The following is a 23,854-nucleotide window of genomic DNA, read 5'->3' on the forward strand; positions in this document are numbered from 1 at the left end:
GATGGAGGAATAGAGTATGGATTAGAGTGGGCTTACTGATATTCTATTCATGAACTATTGTGATTAGTAATGGAAGAAAATGTAGCATTGATGTGAAGAAAGTGGCCACAGTAGCTGCTGAGGGTAGGGAGAGGAAAAAAGAGATGTGATGTGGGGGCATTTTCAGGGCTTGGAGTTGTCCTGGGTGGTAATGTAGGGACATTTGCTGGACATTGTATGTCCTGCAATGGCCTACTGGGTGGACTGAGGGAAAGTATAAACTATAATGTAAACCATTATCCGTGTGGTGCAGCAGTGCTCAGAAAAATGTATTCACCAAATGCAGTGAATGCCCCATGATGATGAAAGAGGTTATTGATATGGGAGGAATAGGGTGAGAGGGTTGGAGGGCATATGGGACCTCATATTTTTTTTAATGTATCATTCAAGAAAATAAAGACCAAAAAAACCCAGTCAGAAATAAAGAGATAGAATCAGTCATTAAAAACCTCTCAACTAAGAGCCCAGCATCAGATGGCTTCATAGGTAAATTCTACCAAACATTTCAAAAAGAACTAACATGAATCTTGCTTAAACTATTCCACAAAATTGAAATAGAGGGAACATTTGCGTAACTCATTCTATATTGTCAACATCACCCTAATACCAAAGCCAAACAAAGATACCACAAGAAAGGAACATTACAAATGAATCTCTCTAATGAAGCTAGATGCTAAAATCATCAAGAATATACTTGCTAATCATGTTCAACAACACACCGAATGTATTATACACTATGACCAAGTGGGTTTTATCCCCAATATGCAAGGATGGTTCAACATAAGGAAATCAATCAATGAAGTACACCACATAAACACATCGAAAGAAATTACACGATGACATCTATAGAAGCAGAAAAAACATTCAACAACATACAGCACACTTTCATGATAAAAACACTGCAAAAATAGGAATAGAAGGAAACTTTCTGAACATGATAAAGGGTATATATGAAAAACGCACAGCTCACATCATATACAATGATGAAATTCTAAAATATTTCCAAGATCAGGAACAAGACAAGGATGCCCACTATCTATCACTCCTCCTATTTAACATTGTGTTAAAAGTACTTGCTCGAGCACTGAGGCAAGAACCAGATATGAAAAGCATGCAAATTGCAAAGGAGGAAGTCAAAATCTGTTATTTGCAGATAACATGATCCTATACATACAAAGCCCTGAGAAATCTATGACAAAGCTTCTAGAACTTATAAATGAGTCGCAGGTTATAAGATCAATGCGCTAAAACCAGTAGCATTTCTGTGTACCGATGATGAGCAATCCGAGGAGGAAATCAAGAAAAAATACTGTTTACAATAGTAAATTTTAAAAAATTAAATACCTAGAAATAATTTTAACAAAAATGTAAAAGACTTTTACACAGAGAACTACAAAACACTGTTAAAGGAAATGAAGACATAAATAAGTGGAAGATATTCCCTTTTCATGGGTAGGAAGACTAAATATCAATAAGGTATCCTTCCTAAACTTATCTACAGATTTAATGCAATCTCAAAAAACAACACAGCATTTTTTAATGAACTGGAAAAGCTAACTATGAAGTTTATTTGAAAGGGAAAGAGGCCCCGAATAGACAAAAACATATTGAAATAGTAAAATGAAATTGGATAAATCACACTATCTGTGTTTGAAACATACTATAAAGCTATAGTGTTCAAAATGGCATGGTATTAACCCCAGGTATTGGTTCTTCTGAGGGCTACAGAGACCCACACGTTCTGTGGTCATGGCAGATGGAGTCCAGTGCCATGTCAGTTGGCCCTACTTTGGAGTTTGTGTTTTTGTGTGATGGAGCTGGTCTCAGATGTGATCTTTGTTCCAAAGCCTCTCCTGTTACTTTTACTGTAACTGTAGTTGGTGCTGGGGTTTAATGTATACCCAGGAGTCCTGAATCTCTGGACTGACCATCTGATCGCCAGGCCCTGAGCCTCAACAGACTTCAGCTCCTACACTCTGGTTTATTGGACTTATCTCACTCAGCTAACATGGAGGTGAAGAAGGTCAACCACCACACCAGGGAGCCAAGAGCGCCTACAACTGAAAGCAGGAGATTTGCATCCATCATCCATGTGGAATCTAAGCCCCCTCTTGATATAGATGTGGAGTGGACACAACCATTCCAAGGTCCACAGGATGAAGGAATAGAGTATGGATTAGAGTGGACTTACTGATATTCTATTCATGAACTATTGTGATTAGTAATCAAAGAAAATGTGGCATTGGCATGGAGAAAGTGGCCATGGTGGCTGCTGGGGGTAGGGAGTGGGAAGAAGAGATGTGATGTGGAGGCGTTTTCGGGACTTGGAGTTGTCCTGGGTGGTGCTGCAGGGACAGTTACCGGACATTGTATGTCCTCCGATGGCCCACTGGGTGGAATATGGGAGAGCGTGGGCTATGATGTGGACCATTGACCATGAGGTGCAGCGGTGCTCAGAGATGTATTCACCAAATGCAATGAATGTCTCATGATGTCGGAGGAGGTTGTTGTTATGGGGGGAGAATGGGGGTTAGCGGTGTGGGGGGGCATATGAGGACCTCATATTTTTTAATGTAATATTAAAAAAATAAAGACAAAAAATGGCATGGTATTTGCACAAGGATAGACATACTGACCAGTGGAATTGAATTGAGAGTTCTTATATAGAGCCTTGCATTTACAGTTATCTGAAATTTGAGAAGGCCACCAAGCCCACTCAAATCAGGGAGAATGGCCTCTTTAACAAACGGTGCTTGGAGAACTGAATATCCATATGCAAAAAAAATGAGGGAGGATTACCATTTCATACCTCATACAAATATCAACTCAAGATGGATCAGAGATCTAAATTTAATATCAAGGTCAAAAAGACCTTGGAAGACAATGTAGGAAAGCATCTACAGAACCTTAGAATAGGAAATGTCTTCATGAAATTCACATCCAAAGCACGAGCAGCAAAAGAAAAAATAGATAAATGGGACCTCCTCAAAATTAAAACCTGTTGTACCTCAAAGGGGTTTATTAAGAAAGTGAAAAGACGGCCTGCCCAATGGGAGGAAATACTTGGTGACTGTATATCTTATAGGAGCCTAATATCTAGCATATATAAAGAAATCGTATATCTCAAAAATAAAAAGACAACCCTTTTAAAAAATGGGCAAGATCCTCTAATATATTATTCAGTCTTTGTTTCTTTATTGTTTTTTTTTTGAGATGTTCTCTCTAATGGTAATAATGGTATATATTAAAGTCCCCCACTATAATTGTAGAGGCATCTATTCCTCCACTTAGCTTTTCCAATGTGTGTATCACATACTTTTAGGCGCCCTAGTTATATGCATAAATGTTTATGATTGTTCTTTCTTCTTGAAAGATTACCAGTTTTACTAATATACAGTGTCTGTCTTTTTCTCTCAGAATAGATTTGCAGTTAAAGTTTATTTTTTCTGATATTAGTATAGCTATTCCTGCCCTTTTTTGTTTATTGTTTACTTGTAAGATTGTTGTACAGCCATTCACTTGTAAAGGCATTTACCTTCACCCCAGCATGGCACATGACTCTGAGGGATGAGCTTCCCTGGTGCCAAGGGATTACTGCCGAGCACAAGCTGGTGATGCAACTAGAAAAAGATCTTGAATAAAAGGGGGAAATGGTAAAGACAAATGAGTTTATATGGCTAAGAGACTTAAAAATGAGTTGGGAGGTCATAATGGGGGTCACGCTTATGCACATCTCAGCACTATCTGAGACATAGCCAGAGTAGATACAACCCCAGTTAGTAGTGCTCCTGAGGGCTACAGAGGCACCCAGGACCTATGGTCATGACAGATGGCTCTGGAGTTTGGTACCTTGCCAGTGGGCCCTACTTTGGAATTTGGGCTCCTGAGTATGATGAAGTTGGATTCAGACGTGACCCATCTATGTATGCCTCTTCTGTACCTTTTAGTGAATCTGTGGTTGGTGCTGGGGTTGGTGTATGCTCAGGAGACTTGAATCTCTGAACTGCCTATGTGCCAGCTAAGCCATGAGTTTCAGCAGAGTTGCAGCACCTACCCTACAGTTTCACTTACCCAGGTCAGCTAACAGGGTGGTAATGATGGTCAACCAGCATACCAGAGAACCAAGAGAGTCTATAGCTCCAAGCAGGAGAATCCTATCCATCAGCCATGTGGGATCTAAGCCGCCTCTCGATTTAGAGGTGGAGTGGACATCACCTTCCCAGGGTCCTCAGGATGGAGGAATAAAATATGGATTAGAGGTGGAATTACTGCTATTGTAGTATATAATTATTGCAACTCTAGCAATGGAAGAAATTATGTCATTGATGTGGAGACAGTAACCATGAGATTTGGTGAATCAGGAAGAGGGAAAAAATGATGTGATATTGGGAAATTTTCCGGACTTGGCATTGTAATGAATGATATTGCAGGGACAGATGCAGAACATTACATATCCTGCCATAACCCACTGAATGGACTGGGGGAGAGTATAAACTACAATGTAAACTATAATCCATGTGGTGTAGCAGTGCTCCAAAATGTACTCATCAAATGCAGTGAATATACAGCACTAATGAAAGAAGTTGTTGATGTGGGAGGAGTGGGGGGGGGGTGTGGGGAGTGGGGTATATTAATTATAACATTTTGTCAACCACAAGTTGACTATCCTCACCTCTTTGTTAGCTGACCTGGGTAGTTCCAACAAACTGGAGAACAGGTATTGTAACTCTGCTAAGGCTCAGGGCCCAGCTGGCACATGGTCAGTCCAGTGATTCAAGTCTCCTAAACATACACCAACCCCAGTGCCAACCATAGGTTCAGTAAAAGTGACAGAAGAGGCATATGTAGAGAGATCACATCTGATCCAACTCCATCACACTCTGGAGCATACGTATCAAAGTAGGGCCAATTGGTAAGGCAGTGAACTCCTGAGCCATCTGTCCCAACTGTGAGACCTGGGTGTCTCTGTAGCCCTCAGATGCACCACTACCTGGGGTTATAGTTACTTTGTCTGTGAGATCCTGCTGAGACGTGCATAAGTGCAACCCCTCTGATGACCTCCCTACTCATTTTGAAGTCTCTTAGCCATACAAACTCATCTGTCTTTACCATTTCTGCTATGTTCAAGGCCTTTTTCTAGTTGCATCACCAGCTGGTGCTTGGTAGTAATCCCTCAGTGCCAGGGAGGCCCTTCCCCAGAAGTCATGTCCCTTGCTGGGGGGAAGGTAATGCATTTACATGCTGAGTTTCACTTAGAGAGTGGCCACATTTGAGGACCATGGAAGCTCTCAGGAGGTAACTCTTAGGCAACCTGCAGCTCTAGGTCTAGTTGAAATGTCAAGCATACAGGTTCATAAGCATAGTCATCAGTATCAAGGGCCCATCACTGGACCATCTTTCAATGGTCTTTGCCATTGCACTTGGGGGATTGTTGCTGCTCCATTAGGGAGTGCAACAGAGTTCCCCAGAATGAGAACTCAGCACACCCTCAGTTTTTATGCGACACTACCCACTATGTCAATACCCAATGAACATCTGAACATATCTGTATACCTTGTATGTATGCCCTGGAGAACTCCCTCCTACCCATCCATCCCCTATGAATGACATCCCACATCAATGCTCCTACCCTGCCATGGTTGAATCCCTCTGTGATCCAAAACCTCTTAAAAAATTGAGTCTAATATTTTACCAAATTCAATTAATAGGAAAATGAGATAGTAACAATAGATTTAAAGATAAGAAACACTACATAATTTAGAAAAACTAAAATAAAAAAATAGATTGTGTGTTATAAAAATGAAAAATATCGTAAATTTTTTTTTTACATTTTACCTTTCATCAGTGTTATAGGTAATGCCCTGTATGTACATTGGCAAGGCAATCTTTTCTATTTTTTCCTTGGTGTCTACATCCTTTTTTTTATTATTATGTCTTCAAAAATGTTTTAGGTCACTGTAGTCATATTTAGAATATAGGGGATTCCTATATACCCAACATCAAACTCTTTTCCCCTCTCCTCAGTAATATTCTTTTTACATGTGGATGTTAACATTTGCTGCAACCTAGGTATAGATATTAAAACATAGTTAATAACCATGGTTCCATTATAATTTACATCACGGTTTTCATTTTAGACTATACACTTTTATAAATTTTTGGTTACATTGTGGTTTATATTTTAGAGTATACCGTTTTATAAATTTCTGGTGAAATTTAAAATGGCCTGTATCCATCACTGCAAGACCATGCAGAACACTTCGGTTGCCCCCCCAGTTACCCCTTCTTCCATCTATTCTATTCTCCTCTAACCCTCCCCTTGGGGCCCAGAGTGACAACCAATCTTCACTGCTTGAAGAACAAGATTCTTAGATACTTGCAACAATGCTGAGGGCTTGACACACTAGTCTGTCCTCCCCCATTGGAAGCCACCCATGCTCTCGAGAGACATCCTCTCCTCTGCGAACATCAAACCTCCCCAGGATGAGGTACAACATCTTCCTGCTCATTGTATGGGTCTCCACCAACTGATATAACACACTACAACATGATGAGCTATAATTTCCCTCTCAGCACTGCATTCACTGCATCCCATAAGTTTTGGTAAGTTTTGTTCACATTTTCATTCATCTCGAGATATTTACTAATATATCTCTTGCAGTTTCTTCTTTGACTTACTGATTGTTTGAATGTATTGCTTAATCTCCATATATTTGCAAAATTTCCCTTTTCCTGCCTATTGATTTCCAGCTTCATTCTGTTATGGTCAGACAAGGTTTTTGTATAATTTCCATCTTTTTTAATTTATTGAGACCTATTATATGACCCAGCCTGTGGTCTATGCTGGAGAAAGATCCATGATCCTCTATCTCATTCTCTCTATTGATGTGAGTGGCATATTGAAGTCCCCAATCATTATTGTAAAGACATCTACTTCTCCCATTAGTTTTCCATAGTTTGCCCGTGTATTTTGGAGCATCTTGGTTAGGTGCATAGATATTTATGAATTTTATTTCTTCCCGGTGGATTGCACCTTTCTTAAATATATAATGGCCTCCTGCATCTCATAATATTTCTGAATTTAAAGTCTGTTTTGTCTAATTTTAGTATAGCTATTCCTACTCTTTTTTGGTTAGTATTTGTGTGAAATATCTTTACCTACCTTTTGCTTTCAGCCTATTTGTATCCTTGGGTCTGAGGTGTCTCTGTTAGCTTAACGATGGTTCATAGTTTTTTTTTATTCTTTCTCTCTTTTGATTGGAGAGTTCAATCCATTAACTTTCAATGTTATTACTATAAAGGCATTACTTCAACCATTTTGTCCTTTGGCTTTCATATGTCATATCTTATTTTTGTCTGTCTCTTTATCCTTTTGGATACCCTCTCTGATAATCTTCATTTCTACACTCTCCTCCAAGCCTTGGTCTCCTTCAGGCTGCAGAACTCCCTTTAGTATTTCTTATAGAGCTGGCCCCTTGTTTGTGAACTCTCTTAGTTTCTGCTTATCTGTGAATATTTTAAACTCACCTCCATTTTTGAAGGTCAGTTTTTCCGGATAAAGAATTTTTGGCTGGCAGTTTTTCTCTTTCAGCATCTTAAATATATTATACCTCTGTCTTTGCACCTTCATTTCTGATGAGAAATCTGTAGGTCTTACTGGCCATCCCTTGTAAGTAATAAATCACTGTGTTCTTGGTGCTGTCAATTATCTATCTTTGGCATTTGACATCTAAATAGTACGTGCCTCAGAGTAAGTCTATTCAGATATTTTCTGTTTGTTGTTTGTTGAACTTGTTAGAAATGTATATTCATATCATTCATGAGAGTTGGGAAAATTTTGGCCATTATTTCCTCAAATAGTCTTTCTGCCCCTTTTTCCTTCTCTTCCCTTTCTGGAAATCCTGTGACACATATGTTACTGTACTTCATTCTGTCATTCAATTCCCTGAGCCCCTGCTCCATTTTTTCCATTCTTTTCTCACTTTGTTCTTCTGTTTTTTTTTTTTCCAGCTTCAGCTGTTTTGTCTTCTAATTCATTAGTTCTTCCTTCTGTCTTTTCAAATCTGTTGTTAAATGCCTCTTATGTATTTTTAATCTCATCCATTGATTTTTTCACTTGTTTGTTTTGTTTTTAGGAGGTAGCAGGGATTGAACACAGGACCTCATACATGGGAAGCAGGTGGCAGGTGTTCAACCACTTGAGCTACATCTGCTCCCCAGAGAGTTTTTAACATGAGTTGGTATTGGATTCTGGCCAGTAGTTTTTCTGCATCAATTAAAGTGATCATTTAGTTTTGTCATTTATTCTAATAATATAATATATTACATCAATTTATTCTCATATTCCTGGGATAAATATCAATTGGTCAGGATATATAATCCTTTTCATATGTCGAGAGATTCAGTTTGCTAGCAATTTGTTGAGAATCTTTATGTTTATATTCATGAAGGATATTGTGCCTGTTTTTTCTTCTCTTGTAATATATTTATCTGGCTTTGGTATGAGAGTAATAATGTTCTCTTAGAATGAGATATTCCCTCCTCCATTTTCTGGAAGAAATTGTGAAAGATTGATATTAGTTCCTCTTTAAATATTTGGTATAATTAGTCATAGATGCCATTTGGACCTGGGCTTTTCTTTGTAGAAAGATTTTAAATTACTGATTCAGTCTTCTTTTTTTTTTTAAAGATTATTTATTTAATTTCCCCCCCCCCTCCCCTGGTTGTCTGTTCTTGGTGTCTGTTTGCTGCGTCTTGTTTCTTTGTCCGCTTCTCTTGTCGTCAGCGGCACGGGAAGTGTGGGCGGCGCCATTCCTGGGCAGGCTGCACTTTCTTTTCACGCTGGGCGGCTTTCCTCACGGGCGCACTCCTTGTGTGTGGGGCTCCCCCACGCGGGGGACACCCTTGCGTGGCACGGCACTCCTTGCGCGCATCAGCACTGCGCATGGCCAGCTCCACACGGGTCAAGGAGGCCCGGGGTTTGAACCGCGGACCTCCCATATGGTAGACGGACGCCCTAACCACTGGGCCGAAGTCCGTTTCCCGATTCAGTCTTCTTATGTGTTGTCCATTTAATTTTTTGTAGAGAGATGCTACCAAGTACAGAGGCCCCAGTGTATACTCAAAATGTTTAACTGGCATTGTTGCTGAGTTGACTCTAAGTAAATCAAGATTACTGCTTATTTAGGATTTCATTACCATTGATTATTAATTTAGATAGTTAAATAGGATAGTTTTTTAGATTGGTGCTTTGAAAATCATTTCAGATATAGTCTGGTTTGTAAGAATCATTTCAATTTTAGGAAGTAGTTTTCAAAGTTAAGAACACCCACCAGCCTTGTTTATCAGAAGAAAACTTATAAAATTCTTCCAATGAGAAATGAAAATTCATAATAATTTTGTATTTTAATGTTTGTAAAGATTTTGCTAAATTTTTTAAATTCCTACAAAATGCATTCTTAAAAATTTGGCCTGTATCTCCCTGTTTACTACAGTGCTATTTCTCTGATTTATATTTTCCTTCTAAATACAAGCTTTTTCACTGACTTTTTTATTTTTATTGTTTTTTTAAAAGACATGTAATGTAAACACACAAACTGTTAAATTAAAAAATATAAGAGGATCCCATATACTCCGGCACCTCCCACTCCTCCCACATCAACAACCTCTTTCAGCAGTGTGGCACATTCATTGCACTTGATGAATACATTTTTGAGCACTGCTACACCACATGGATTATAGTTTACATTGTAGTTAGCAGTCTCCCCCAGTCCATTCAGTGGGTTATGGCAGGATATATAATGTCCTGCATCTATCATTGCAGTATCATTCAGAATATCTCCAAGTCCTGAAAATGCCCCCATATCACACCTCTTCTCCCCTCTCCCTGCCCTCAGCAACTCCCATGACCACTGTCTCTACATCAATGATAAAATTTCTTCCATTGCTAGAGTCATAGTAATTCTGTAGTAGAATACCAGTAAGTCTACTCTAATCCATATTTTATTCCTCCAACTTTAAGACCCTGGGATGATGTCCACTCTGCCTCTAAGTTGAGAAGGGGCTTAGATCCCACATGGATGATGGATAGGATTCTCCTGCTTGCAGTTGTAGACTCTCTTGGTTCCCTGGTGTGATGGTTGACCATCCTCACCTCCCTGTAAGCTGCTTGGATAAGTCCAACGAACCAGAGAGTAGGTGTTGCAACTCTCTTGATGCTCAGGGCCCAACTGGCATATGGACAGTCCAAAGATTAGTCTCCTGAGCATCCACCAACCCCAGCACCAACCACAGGTTCAGAAAATGTGACAGAAGAGGCATGTGTAGAGAAGTCATTTTTGAGTCCAACTCCATCACATTCAGGAGCACAAATTTCAAGGTAGGGCCCACTGGCAAGGCACTGAACTCTAGAGCCATCTGCCATGACTGTAGGACCTGTGTGTCTCTGTTGCCCTCAGGAGCACCACTACCTGGGGTTGTATCTACTTTGACTGTCTCTGGGATCCTGCTGAGAGGTGCATAAGTGCGACCCCTCTGATGAACTCCCAACTCATTTTGAAGTCTCTCAGCCATATAAACTCATTTGTCTTTACCATTTTCCCCTTTTATTCAAGGTCTTTTTCTAGTTGCATCACCAGCTGGTGCTTGGTAGGAATCCCTTGGCACCAGGGAGGCTCATCCCTGGGAGTCATGTCCAATGCTGGGGGGAAGGTAATGCATTCACATGCTGATTTTGGCTTAGAGAGTGGTCACTGGCTCTTTTTAACATATTTTTTTCCCAGTGGAAATTCTGATATTTGTTGTGTTACTTTATTCATCCAGTAGACTTTGACAGACTACTCTATGCCATTTGTTGTGCTAGAAACTCTGATGGAAAACTTTCTGTGAGGGATCCGTTTAACTTTGCCTATAGATGCTTACTTACTGAAATGCTGAAAAATTAATCCTATGAAAAGATATGTGCAAATCTAGATTAGTTCCTCAAATGGACTACTATTTCAAATTGTAGTATTGGTAAGATTTTCACTATAGTCTAGCAATTGGACTCATGATACAGATTAACTTGTACATATTTTATTTTGAAATCCATTTATAATTTTATTATAACTATACCAAAGTCACCTAAAATAGTGCTCCTTTTAGCAGTTTCTATCAATTACATTTGTTTTTTATTTCTAATAGAAAAACAAGAAGAGAAATCATAGATCTTACAAGTAAGCAGTAAAATATAGAAATACACACTTTACAAAGCTCTTCAGTTCACCTTGTAACTAAGTCTTGATCATTTCTCTTAGACCAGAAGATCAATTCAGAAGTTGCTAGAATGGGAAAATAACAGATTGTATCACAAGGTAAGAAAATTTAAGCAAATAAGTACCTCATTCATGTATTTGCATTACTAAATTTTAAAAATACGTACATTAAATGGGAGTTTTGCAGGCCAGTAAAGGAATGGATTGGAGGACTAATATTCAATTTTTATACATATTCTTTACAAGATGGTTTTAAATGCTATATTTTGTACCTTATAGTTATTCCTGGATTATTGTCAGTGATTTATTCACATGTGTAGGCTGCTATTAATTAAATTGATATCAAAATACCTAACAAACTGTATTTTCTTAGCTTGCTTTACACTGGAAATTGACTAAAAGGAAATGTGAATCTAGCAATATGATGGAGTATGTAAGTATGCAGTTGTTTTCACTATGTTTTTGGAGTCCTTAAGTGTAGCATTTTGCTCTGTGTATTATTTGTTAGGTCTTCTTTCTGCCTTTAATCTCCTCAATCTGAACTTTTGTCAGTTGGAACCTAGAAGTTTCTACTTTCTTTAGATTTGTAGCCAACATAAAATATTGTAGAAGCTAGCAGTAAAGTACAGATCTTAGAAAAGTCTCAGCTAGTATGCATAGTTGAAAAACTTTGCACCACCTTAATCTTTTTTACATAGGAATGTATCATAGCTTAAGGTTATGGGTACAACTTCCATCAAACAAAATATTTCCAAATATAATCTTGTCAGAAGTTGCATAAAGTAAGAATTGACCTCTCTTCTCTGGATTCATAGTCCTGGCTTTTTTTTTTTTCTTGGCTGACATTACTTTGAGGGAAGAAATTATAGGTTCTAATTTTTTTACTGAAAACTATACCATTCACATATGTCCAATGTGATAAAGTCAGTATGAACATTCAGCATTCAAAAGAATATTAAAATGTATCTAAGCTTCAAGTTGTTGGCATGTAGGGTATAAAACATTCCATTTGCATTTCATAAATAAGGATTATTATAATATCTCTTTCTACTTTAAATCATTTTGAAAAAAAGTACAAATGACCACAAATCTAAAATCCGCTGTAGACAAAACACTCAAAAATATCTTAAATTTTTATTATTACATTTCTAAACCTTTCTGTCATTAAAGTGTTTTAGTCCATTTGGATACTTTATTATTTTTCACAACAACCTGTTAAAGATATTAATACTCAATATCAGCTGCTTTAATTGGAAATATATATAGATATAATACAATGTATCTTTTCTAATCAGTATTACACAATATGATCCCTTCTCAACTGAAAGAAATCGTGGGGGATACATGATAATGTAGTAGGATTTTCTTTTATTAACCTAAACAAATATTTATTATAAATCAGGCAATAAAAACTGTCCACTACAGTAAGTGGTTATGTTTTCTAGTTTAATTGCCAATCTAGAAATAACTTGTAGTAAGTTCTTTATATAATTCTAGTTAATATAGTTCACTGACTTTATTGTGCAGTATCAAAACGTAGTCCTGTGAAAAGTAGTTATAGACAGTCGGGGTTATACATAAATGATACTAAAATAAAATTATTTTGTCAATATATTCTTGTTTGTTTTTCTTTTTCAGGTAATTCTAATAGAATTCTTACCAAAATATCCCATATTCCGACCTGACTGAGGAATTTTATTCAGTCACACTTCTGTGTGTTACCCGTCATTTCCCACCCTTAGTGCCTTGTAGATTTTGGAATGAAGATGGTCTCCTTTGCTGTGTTCAAATTATTCTTTATAATGGTAGAATATTCTCCTCACTCTCTTTTATTTGTGTTCATTTAAGAAGAAAGTTTGCACATCTTTTTTTATGTTAAATAAGGCTTGTATTTTGCACCCTCAATTTTTACACACGCACACATACATAATTGGTCACTAAAGATAAAACATCACTGCTGGTGGTCAAAAAAAACTTGTTTTGCGCATGCGGCCTTATAATTTTCACACTGTTTCTAAATATGCAGCCTTTTTCCAGACTATCTATGCTCTGTAATCCCTTGCTGGACACGTTTAAATAAGCTTTGGTAGCTTTTAGAAATGATTTTACTCTAATCTGCTTTTAAAGGACATGCAATTAATAGCACTGGTTTTGTCCTGCACTTTGCTAAATTATCACTTATGCTAGTGTATAAAGGATTTAATCACCTAAAGACCTGTAAATATTATCTCTCTGCATAATGTAAAATGTGGTATGCTATGTTTACAAAATGTAATATTACTCTTACTGTATTGCCAACAATTCTGCATAGATCTAAATATGAATGAAATTTGCAAGCATCCTTTTGAATGTATAGACCATTAACATGCCGTTTTATGGCAAAGCCATAATAAGTGTGTTAAAAATTTCAGGGTGTAGGGCAGGATTGCCCTTTGTAAAAAAATGGCTTAAAATTTAAGTAGTTACCCAAGATGTTCTGCATTGCACCTGAAATGAAGAATCTTATTTTTTTAGCCTGTTTTTTTTTTCATTTAATTTAATAATTCTCATTTTGCTCCCCACTCCCACCACCAAAGGAATTCCTTTGGCATCTGAAACATCTCAGCCCTACAATCACTCATTTTTTTTCCTTTATGTATCCTCTCCCTCTTGAAAATACTCACAACTATGCCCTTTAAAGAATGTTTTAAGATTTCAAATGTCTTAAGAGATTTCTAGACCTCCATGAAAGCTACCACTAATACCTTTCTGGAGATCTGACGTTCTACTTGGGGAAAGCAGTTGCACCTAAAGAATAACGAGTGGCTGGTTGGTAGTTAATAAAATATTCTAAATCCTCTTTTTGAGGATCTTTTTAAAAATTTGGATATTATTAATGAGGAAATACAAGTGTTTAAACAATAGTATTATTAGTTTATAAATTTACCACATATGTAGCTATTTCACTGGTGTTTCTCCTTACAGTTAAAATTAGTGTACCACACACTAACTCTCATGGAATTTAATTTTTTTTCAATCATGAAAGCTTTATTTATATCCTGTTAATTCAACTACAAATGTATGCCTCTTTGTAGGCATTATTTGTAATATATAGTACTAAAATAGATTAAAACTATCTGGGAGTGAATATTTTATCTGTCATCTTATTCATATTGCTTTTAGTAAACATTTTAGGCAAACATTCATCCCAGTGAAGAGGACAATCTTTTTTTTTTTCATACAAGGTCAAGCCCTTTTAAGCTACTTTTAAGATTTGTGCCTGCTTTAGAATCCACAGTCTTTGACCAGTTAAAAATGAGGGGACAAGGAGATAGTATTTAATATATGATTCTAATTGTTTGCACACTTTTCCACCTCCCTCTGTACAGCTCCACTACCCCCATGCCATCCAGCCACTCATAGTCTCTAACTTTTAATATATTGTGTATGCCTGCAAGTATCATGCTTCTTTCTGCTGCACAATTCAAGTTGTACTTCTTTAGACGAGGTGGAAACCTCTGAAAATGTATACCAAATGTTTTGTTTTATAGCTGTCGGGGGGAAATTGTTATCCGTGGTGCTTCAAACTGTGACATTTTAATACAAAAATTGCTTTCCAGCATAGTGCAAAATTTATAATTATCACTGATAGAATAATTGCTTTTATGTGTCAACCCTTAAAATTTCATTTTTTCTGTTAGCTTAGAATTTGCCCATGTTGTGGTCATAGTAACTTTTTTCTACATGTATAAATCACACTTGGTTTTGCTCAAAGAACTCTAGGAAGTAGTGGATTGTTTCCATGAAACAAATATTGAGACAGTAATAGAGTGTTTTTGGAGATGACAGTATGTTTCTGGAGGAATAGTGTTGTTTCTGGAGGTGACAATATGAAAATATTATTTGTCATAAAAACCATTTGCCAGCATGTGTAAACTTAATTTTAAAATCTCCTTCAATCACTCTTAAATATAATTTTATTGTTCTTTATGCTAGTTGACTCATCTTATTTTCTTGAACTACCCAGAAAATACCCAATTTTCTTTTTTCTCTCCTATGTGACTGCTATTTCAAACTGTTTTCCCTCGGAGGGACCCATTTAGCAGTTGGGTATTTTGGAGTAATTATTGGGGGGGGGTATTTTCTTTTAAATGAAATTAGAAACAGTGACTACTGAAATGACAGAGCACACTGTGGTATTTAATTCCTCCTCTTTTGAGTTTTATTTTTTAATCCTCAGGATAGAACATTCTTAGATTTTTCCATTAGGTTAGTAAAATATTTTTGTGAAGTTGTTTTTAGATTGAAGAAAGTAATTTTGAAATTCTTTGTCACATAATTTTCCTTTATGAAACCTGCTGCTGTACTTTCCAGAGAAAATAACATACATTTGCCAAAGTACATTAATCTCACAAGACTTGGAGATTACAAGTTAAAACTCTTCTTTCTCAAACTTTCCCACCTAAATTGTGTATAAAATGGAATAAGCTCTATATCTTTTCAGCTTCACCCTTACAGGGAAGGTTTGGGACATAATGAAAACAGACTTTGATTTCTGATATGTGCCACTTCATCTTTATTTCAGTGTGAGTTTCACTTCTTTATAGATGATGTTTGATTGCTTCTCATTTGGCCCAAGATTCTGATTTAATACACTGATCCATCAGTCATTTTTAAGCTTTTTCAGAAGGCTAATAGTGTGTGTAGTATTAATAACAAATATAGGTGTTATTTACAGATTATAAACTTGATTCCAGACATGTTCCCTACCATTTGTTCCCTCCTATCCTCTGTGTTAACTTAGGAAAGAGCCTATTGTCATCAGATATTAGAAGTAGGTGGAAAAGTGCCTTGTCTTTTTTGAACAACGCTAACATATTATGCTGAAGGAAGAAAGTGAATGAATTTGTAGGTCATGAGATTAAAAATCGCACTTTTAATCTTTTTTAATGAAATCTTTACGTTTAATGAATAGTTCATTAGTGTATTGTATTTCTTTTTTTTTAATTCAAAGCCCATTTCCTTGTTTTCTCCAATCATGTAATGTATTATTGTCAAAATATTACAGAATAGAACTATCAGCCACTCACATGAACTAGTATCCTTCTAATGTTAGTAAACATTTCGTTTAACATGGTTCTGGAAGGACAGTGATCTTTGATTGAAACCCTTCCAAAACTCACATATTTATTGTACATTCTATTTATATTATGATCTATAAACACTAATGTCTGAGTAATTACTTAAATTGTGTGAATATTTATTTTAATACTATACCATTTTAAATTTATTCTTGTTTATTCATAATTTAAATTTCAGTAACATTTAATAATCTATGAGCAAATAGGGTTTCCCCCAAATGTCTAAGTGCTTAAAAAAAGGTCATTACCATTTTAATTTTGTTTACAAATAAACTGCCACTTAAAAATCAAACCTCACTACTTGAACATAAAGTCTCCAAACAATATTTCCCTAGGATTTACTATATTAATTTGGGAGATTATAGAAATTGTGCACACCTGATTAATTGGATAAGTTTCACATAGTGGAACTACTTTTTACTAATTTGTAAGATTAATAAAAATTTGTGAGATTCATTTAAATTAGGCCCAAATTTTCCTTTCTTGAATCTGAGCCAGCCTTTTTATTTTGATGGTGTTAACTTGAGAATGTCTCATTTTCTTTGCACTATGTCAAATTCATATGAGAAAATGACCTAATATGGTAGGTTTCAGGCAAGTCACTTAAATTACATAAGTCTCAGTGTCTTCATTTGTAAAATCATGGGGTTGAACCTAGAACTAGACAGAAAACATTCTCTGGTTCTAGGAATCCTTAGGAAGTTTTTAGTCTATAAAATCTTGGAATGATTATTCTGAGATCTACTACCCTTGGTGGAAACTCTCACAGTGCCTTGCACATGGTAAAAGTTTAATATTTGCCTACTGGCTGCTAGCTGATGTGTGTTCATATCATGCAGACTCAAAGAATCTGATGCCTCCTAGACCTCAGCCCCTCCAAGGTGATCAAGAATGAATGTGGTTTCCCTGGGAACTGGGGCTAAGGGCTGTGGGTTTTGCCTTTGTGGAATTTGACTGTAGCTATAACTGGTATTCAGGCAAGACTTATAACTGACAATAATGGATATATGGAAGGGCCCACTTTGACATTTATGTATTAAGAGATTCATATCCTATCCAGCATCTGCTTCTTATCAAGTTACACACCCTGAAAAAAGTCTATTGGCACAAATTGATACTATTAGGAAATTGATATGCATCCAAACCCAAGTTACTTCTGGTTTAATTTTTAGCGCTGCTGCTTGATTTCTCTGTACCTCATGTCCCCACCATTGAAATGGGGACAATAATCTGGACCTACCTCACAGGGGAATTGAGATTATCTTTCATATATTAGTGTGCTTTTGAAGTTGACTGAAAGATAAAATGAATATCATAATTGTGTAATTTCTGAATAGATTCCTTTAAATCCATGTTGTTTTCTTGTTCATTCAACCCCTTCAGAATGAGTGCTGCAGTTGAACTATTTTTTATTAGCAAATTTTGTTATTAATCCCCTGTGTGTTCAACATGGGCAATTGTGTTATGTTAATACTTGATTTAGGGAGGCAAAGTAGGTATATGTAAACATTTAGTTCCCACTTTGGGGCTAATGAAGATAGCAACTAAGACATCCTTGAGCCTTTTTCCAATAGTTCAAAAAGTGTACTAGAGGGAAGCAGATTTGGCTCAACAGATAGAGCATCCACCTACCACATGGGAGGTCCAGGGTTCAAACCCAAGGCCTCCTGACCCGTGTGACATGCTGGCCCACGTGCCGTGCTGATGCGCACAAGGAGTGCCATGCACACAGGGGTGTCCCCACATAGGGGAGTCCCACGCACAAGGAGTGCACCCCCTAAGGAGAGCCACCCAGCGTGAAAAAAGCGCAGCCTGCCCAGTAGTGGCACCACACACACGGAGCACTGACACAGCAAGATGATGCAACAAAAGACACAGATTCCCAGTGCCGCTGACAAGAATATAAGTGACACAAAAGAACACACAGCAAATGGACACAGAGATCAGACAACTGGCGGGTGGGAGGGTAGGGAAGGGGAGAGATAATTTTTTTTTAAAGTACACTAGAAATCATATACTTAATAGTATTTCTTCTGAATAAGCCAACTAAGACACTGAATTTCCTTGCATATTGCTAGTATTTTAAGTCTGTCTTAATGCTTATCAGAAGTTGTGACTGGCAGTTTTGCCTTTGATTAATAAAAATGAGAAAGCCTATTATTACATGCAATTTGGTAAACAAAGTACTTGAAAAACATGGGAGGGGAAAACAATAAAGGAGACTTACAGTTAACATGTTGGGCACCACTGTTATAAAGGAACTAAGACTATTTGACCATTTCCACAGAATGCATAATTTTTTCCTGAATAATGTTAGATGCATATGTGTGTGTGCACTAGACTGGACTATATTACATCAGGTTAGAATTTGCCTTCAATTTTTTTCTGTTTCAGGATATAGCTGAGTTAATTTATTTGGGTGTGTATGTGTAAATCATACATACACAAAGGATTGCAAATGTGAAAATGTTATAATGTCATGTTCTAGAATTGAACTAAATATCAATGTCATGTATCTCAAAGTAGTTCTGTGTATAAACTCAAAATGATGAGTCAAGGCAATAATTTCTCAAATGTTCTTTTTTTTATTCCAGCTTATCTGCATTGTTTGTTTCTATATTGGCTTAATTGTTTTGATTTTCCGTTTTTCTAGTAAGTAAATACTGTTTAAAGATTTTTAATGCCAGAACTTTGAAACAAGTTATAAATGTCTGAAATTATATAATCTACAAGCTAGTTTACAATCTTTGGACTAACCACAGACGGATATAAGTCTTGGCTGTAAGAACAGGAAATCCGGGTAGCTGGAAAGTAGGCATTGATCAAAACATATAGTTGAAAAGCCTAGTATTTCCATATTTTGGCTGAGTATTCCTCTTAAGACAGCTTTACTGGAAAAGAATAATAGTGAATATGCCTATCCAAACCAAGAACTTTGATGCATCTTGTATAGTTATGTAGCCTGTTGAATGAATTCATTTTTCTCCCTTAAGTCCTGGAGTGATTCACCTGGAAGAACTCAATCTATATATAGCTGTGCCAAAATAAAGGTTACCTGCCTCTGAAACTTTCACTGATGCTTTTGTTGATGTTCACTTGTCAGATATAAAATTTTATCATCTCAGGATGCAAAATTAAAATAAAGCTCAAATCTATGTTGATGAATTGTGTGTTCTTTGGTGCATCTTCCTTCCCTATGTTTTCATTACTGTAAGGTAAATACTTGGGGCTTCCTTTTAAAATTTGTGTTCTCCTTATTGTCCCCTTCCACATTTGCTAGTGGTATGTCTGATCCTGTAAGTAATTCATGCTCTATGTTTGCTTTTGGCTTTGGAAACCTATCTTGTGCCCCATGTTTGGCATTGTAGCTAAGTAGAAAGTAGTTTCTAAATGATTTTGCATCCTACCTTGCAGGCTTACCTGTGAACTACAAAATTAAAATATATGTAGCCGAGTAAGTTCCACCTTATTAAGCATAAATTTTTTACAACCACATTTTACAAACTATGTATGTGTGTGTGTGTGTGTATATATATTTAGAATTTCAATGGATTTATTCTCCAACTCAGACCCATTTGTGTTTTGCATATTTAATCATCTACTTGGATTGGCCTAAATTTTTAATGCAAGGACTTAACAAAATGTAAAGCCGTTTGACAAGATTTTATGCATTGTCAACAGATTGTGTAAAAAATTCAAGTGTTAACATCCTGTACTTGAATTACTGCTCAGCTTATTAAACGTGCAGTATTTTAAAGCATGTCAAATTTTTGCAAATTCAGCAAAAATGCAAAACACAGCATAAGAAAAACTTTTCCAGTATCTTTGGTAATTGAGCTGAATATTTCATATGAACTTCTAATTTCAAAATGTTGAAGCAGAGATGATACATTTAAACCTACACAGAAATTACATAATGTTTTAAAATTCTTTTTAAAACTACTGTCTGGGTGGGGAAACATATCTACTTTCCATGGATGACATTTTAGATGTGAAGGGTATACATGTGGAAAACACATTTACATTATATTATTGAGGTCAGAAGCCACTCGCTTTTAAATCTGCCATCAAATAATATTTAACATTTCATGGGATGCTTCACTTACACAATTGTAGGAAATTCTTTAGGGGGTACTAGAGCTCTCCAATTGTAATTACTAGGAAGTCTTGGGTTGTAATCCCTATTCTGTCACTAATCTCCCTGGCCTCTGGAACAAATTAGGATACTGTGTGAGCTTTATTTTGTCCATCCTCCCAAAAATAAGGGGTTGGGTTAGATTAAGGTTACCAACTAAGCCAGATCGTGCCCACAGACACGACCTGCTGATTTTTTTTCACACATTCTAAACAATTTGCCAGCACTTAAGAGAATTCCCATAGACATCCAGATTTATTTCTTCTCTTGAAAAATCCCACATCAACAATCAGCCAGATTGAATCTCTGGACAGTCCATGTGCCAGCTGGGCCCTGAGCCTCAGCAGAGTTACAACACCTACTCTCCAGGTCATTTTACTTACCCAGGTCAGCTAACAAAGAGTTGAGGATGTTCAGTCACCACACTAAGGAACCAAGAATGTACAGTTGCAAGCAGGAGAATTCCATCCATTGGCTATGTGGGATCTAAGTCCCCTCTCAATTTAGAGGTGGAGTGGACATCACCATCCCAGGGTCCACAGGATGTAAGAATAAAATATGGATTAGAGTGGACTTACTGGTATTCTACTATAGAATTATTGTAGCTTTAGCAATGGAAGAAATTATATCATTTATGTGGAGACTGGCCACGGAGTTGCTGAAGGCAGGGAGAGGGAAAAAGGTGTGAGATGGCATTTTCAGCACTTGGAGTTCTCCTGAGTGATATTGCAGGGGCAGATGCAGGACATTATATATCCTTCCATAGCACACTGAGTGGACTGGGAGGGACTAAACTGCAATGTAAACTATAATCTATACTGTGTAACAGTGCTCCAAAATGTATTCATCGAATGCAGTTAATGTACTGCACCGATGAAAGAAGTTGCTTCATGTGGAAGGAATGGGGGGAATGGGATCTATAGGAACTTCTTATATGTCTTAATGTAACATTTTGTGTAATCTATGTATCTTCAAAAAAGTACACTTAAAAATAAATAATTACTTAAAATCAGCTAGAGCTGAGTATTAGCCATGGTTTCCACTATTGACCATGATGGCTGTAGAGATAGAGATGTAGATAGATAGATACAGCAATGTGTGTGGAGCGGGGTGGGAGTGAGTATATTATCCTTTGTGGATAGGAAGTGTTTTCTTACCAATGACCTACTTCATTCACTGTTACCTGATGATTATTGAGCACTTGATTTCATGATCTCTAAGCTAGGTGATCTCTAAGGTCTCATCTAATTCTGACATTCTGAGTTTCCATAATATGGTTCTATAACATTGGTGCATTTGGAATCATCATGTCTTTGAAGATTTGTGTATGATGATGAGTGGATTGTGTTTATGAAACAGGTTAAACATGTCACTCTTCCAAATAGAATATTGGCATCACAGGCTCCTCCTTGTGGAGAATATCCACAATCAAGGAAGACCAACACATTATTTTAGAGCTGGTCTTTACTTCATACCCTTTCAACAAAAAGCAGTACTAGCCTTGTTAGCTCTCAAGGGTAGTATTGCCAAAGGTGATGCTACTGTAATAACTCTTTGTAAGAATCTATAAAGCAAACACTTTTTTAAAAAGTTAGATAGGACTGTTTACCTATTGTTTTCCTTTTCTCACACTAAATTTAACAAAATCTATGTTAATAAAATCTAGAGATGTTTTAAAAATAGATTAAACCCAATTTGTGAGAAGAACTGCCATTAAGAGAATTTTTCTTTATTTTAAAAACACTTCCTTATGTTAGAAAATTTAAGAAATAGAAATAAGCATGAAGAGTAAAATAAAATCTCCCACAGTCCCACCATCTGTCAACATTTTAGTATCTTTACATTGCATTGCAGTTTTTATGTATCTAATTATACTGTATATACTATATATTGCATCCTTTTTATACTTAAAATATCAGTATGTACTCTTTGAAACTAAGTTCGGGTTATAAAACAGTAAATTATATGGGTATACCATAATCTAATCATTTCCTAAGTGTTCAGTATGTACTCTGTTGTCAGTGTATTGTTATTATAAATAATATCTTTACAAACATCCTTACACACAAATTTTTACCTGAATCTGATAATTTCCTTAAGAAAGAGTCTTATAAATTAACATTTGGGTGAAAGTGTATGAACTCTTTTCTTTTTAAGATTTTTTTATTTTTTATTTCTCCCTCCCCCCCCCCCCCCATTGTCTGCTCTCTGTGTCCATTCACTGTGTGTTCTTCTGTGTCCGCTTGTATTCTTGTGGCACTGGGAATTTGTGTTTCTTTTTGTTGCATCATTTTGCTGCATCTGCTCTCTGTGTGTGCGGCACCACTCCTGGACAGGCTGCACTTTTTCACACAGGGCGGTTCTCCTTATGGGTGCACTCCTTGCGCATGGGGCTCCCCTATGTGGGGGATACCCCTGCGTGCATCAGCACTGTGCATGTGCCAGCTTACCACACAGGTCAGATGCTCTACCAGTTGAGCCAAATCCGCTTCCCATGTATGAACTCTTTATGACTCTTGATATATATTGCAAAATTGCTTTAGGAGAGACATGGGAAATATAACACGCAGAATCTTTTTCAATATATCTATCTTCTGGATAAATGGGGAAAATTAAGAGCAGGAATTAACAGAGAGACACACTACTTAGAGTGCTAATTGGGGTGGGATGCTGGCAAAAATTGAAGAACTCACACTGCCGTCCTCAGCAGCTAAAAGTATGCTTTTTAAATTTTCTGAAGTCAAATGGAGCACCATCAATCTCCAGCCTTCCAGAGCTGCCCTTAAAAGTCAGTGCTTGCTATCCCTTGAAGGAAGCCACCAGCTTTCAAATTCTATGATTTACAGGTCTCTGATAGCTCAATAGAAAATATCAGCAAATAAAATTTGGATTGGTCTGTAAGTACTCCCTCTCACCTTTCAGCAATTGAATAGGAATGCAACCTCCCTACTCTCCTTTCCCAAACCTCAACCACAGACGTCAATGGTCATGTCTTCTCACTGTTTCACTTGACAGATTTTAAGCTAAATTTTGCCTGTAAAAATCTGTGTATGAAACCCTGCCTCACATAATTTTTACCGTATTCTGGATCCTTACAGGGTTACTTCCCATTCCCCCAAGAAGGCTTCCCATTCTGGGGAGGCAGCCATGGTGCAGAGTAAAGGAGCACTGGATTTAGTAGACCTGATGTTACATTTCCTGCCTGCCATATTCCTCTTTGGACAATCTTTTAGCCTTTGGTTTCTCCTTTTGTAAAACAGGAGTAATTACACATACATAACAGAATTGTTAAGATTAAGTAAGGTAAT

The 23,854-nt window shown here is 36.8% G+C and overlaps 1 protein-coding gene across 6 annotated transcripts in view; it reads left to right on the forward strand.

The window, feature by feature from the left end:
- CHIC1 (cysteine rich hydrophobic domain 1) overlaps positions 1-23,854 on the forward strand; it is a 113,596-nt gene that overhangs the window by 73,131 nt on the left and 16,611 nt on the right. For 4 of the 6 annotated variants that reach the window (XM_071213007.1, XM_058291623.2, XM_012529961.4 and 1 more), the window contains 2 exons: positions 11,334-11,390; positions 11,665-11,724. In XM_071213007.1, coding sequence (XP_071069108.1) covers positions 11,334-11,390; positions 11,665-11,724 — 117 coding nt within the window. Of the gene's footprint in view, positions 1-11,333; positions 11,391-11,664; positions 11,725-12,929; positions 19,479-23,854 lie in introns of those variants that run through there. The other 2 variants (XM_004470802.3, XM_004470803.4) reach the window with 2 other exon arrangements.

The sequence above is a fragment of the Dasypus novemcinctus genome, chromosome X (genome assembly GCF_030445035.2).
Source record: "Dasypus novemcinctus isolate mDasNov1 chromosome X, mDasNov1.1.hap2, whole genome shotgun sequence".
In the NCBI taxonomy this organism is placed as follows: Eukaryota; Metazoa; Chordata; class Mammalia; order Cingulata; family Dasypodidae; genus Dasypus; species Dasypus novemcinctus.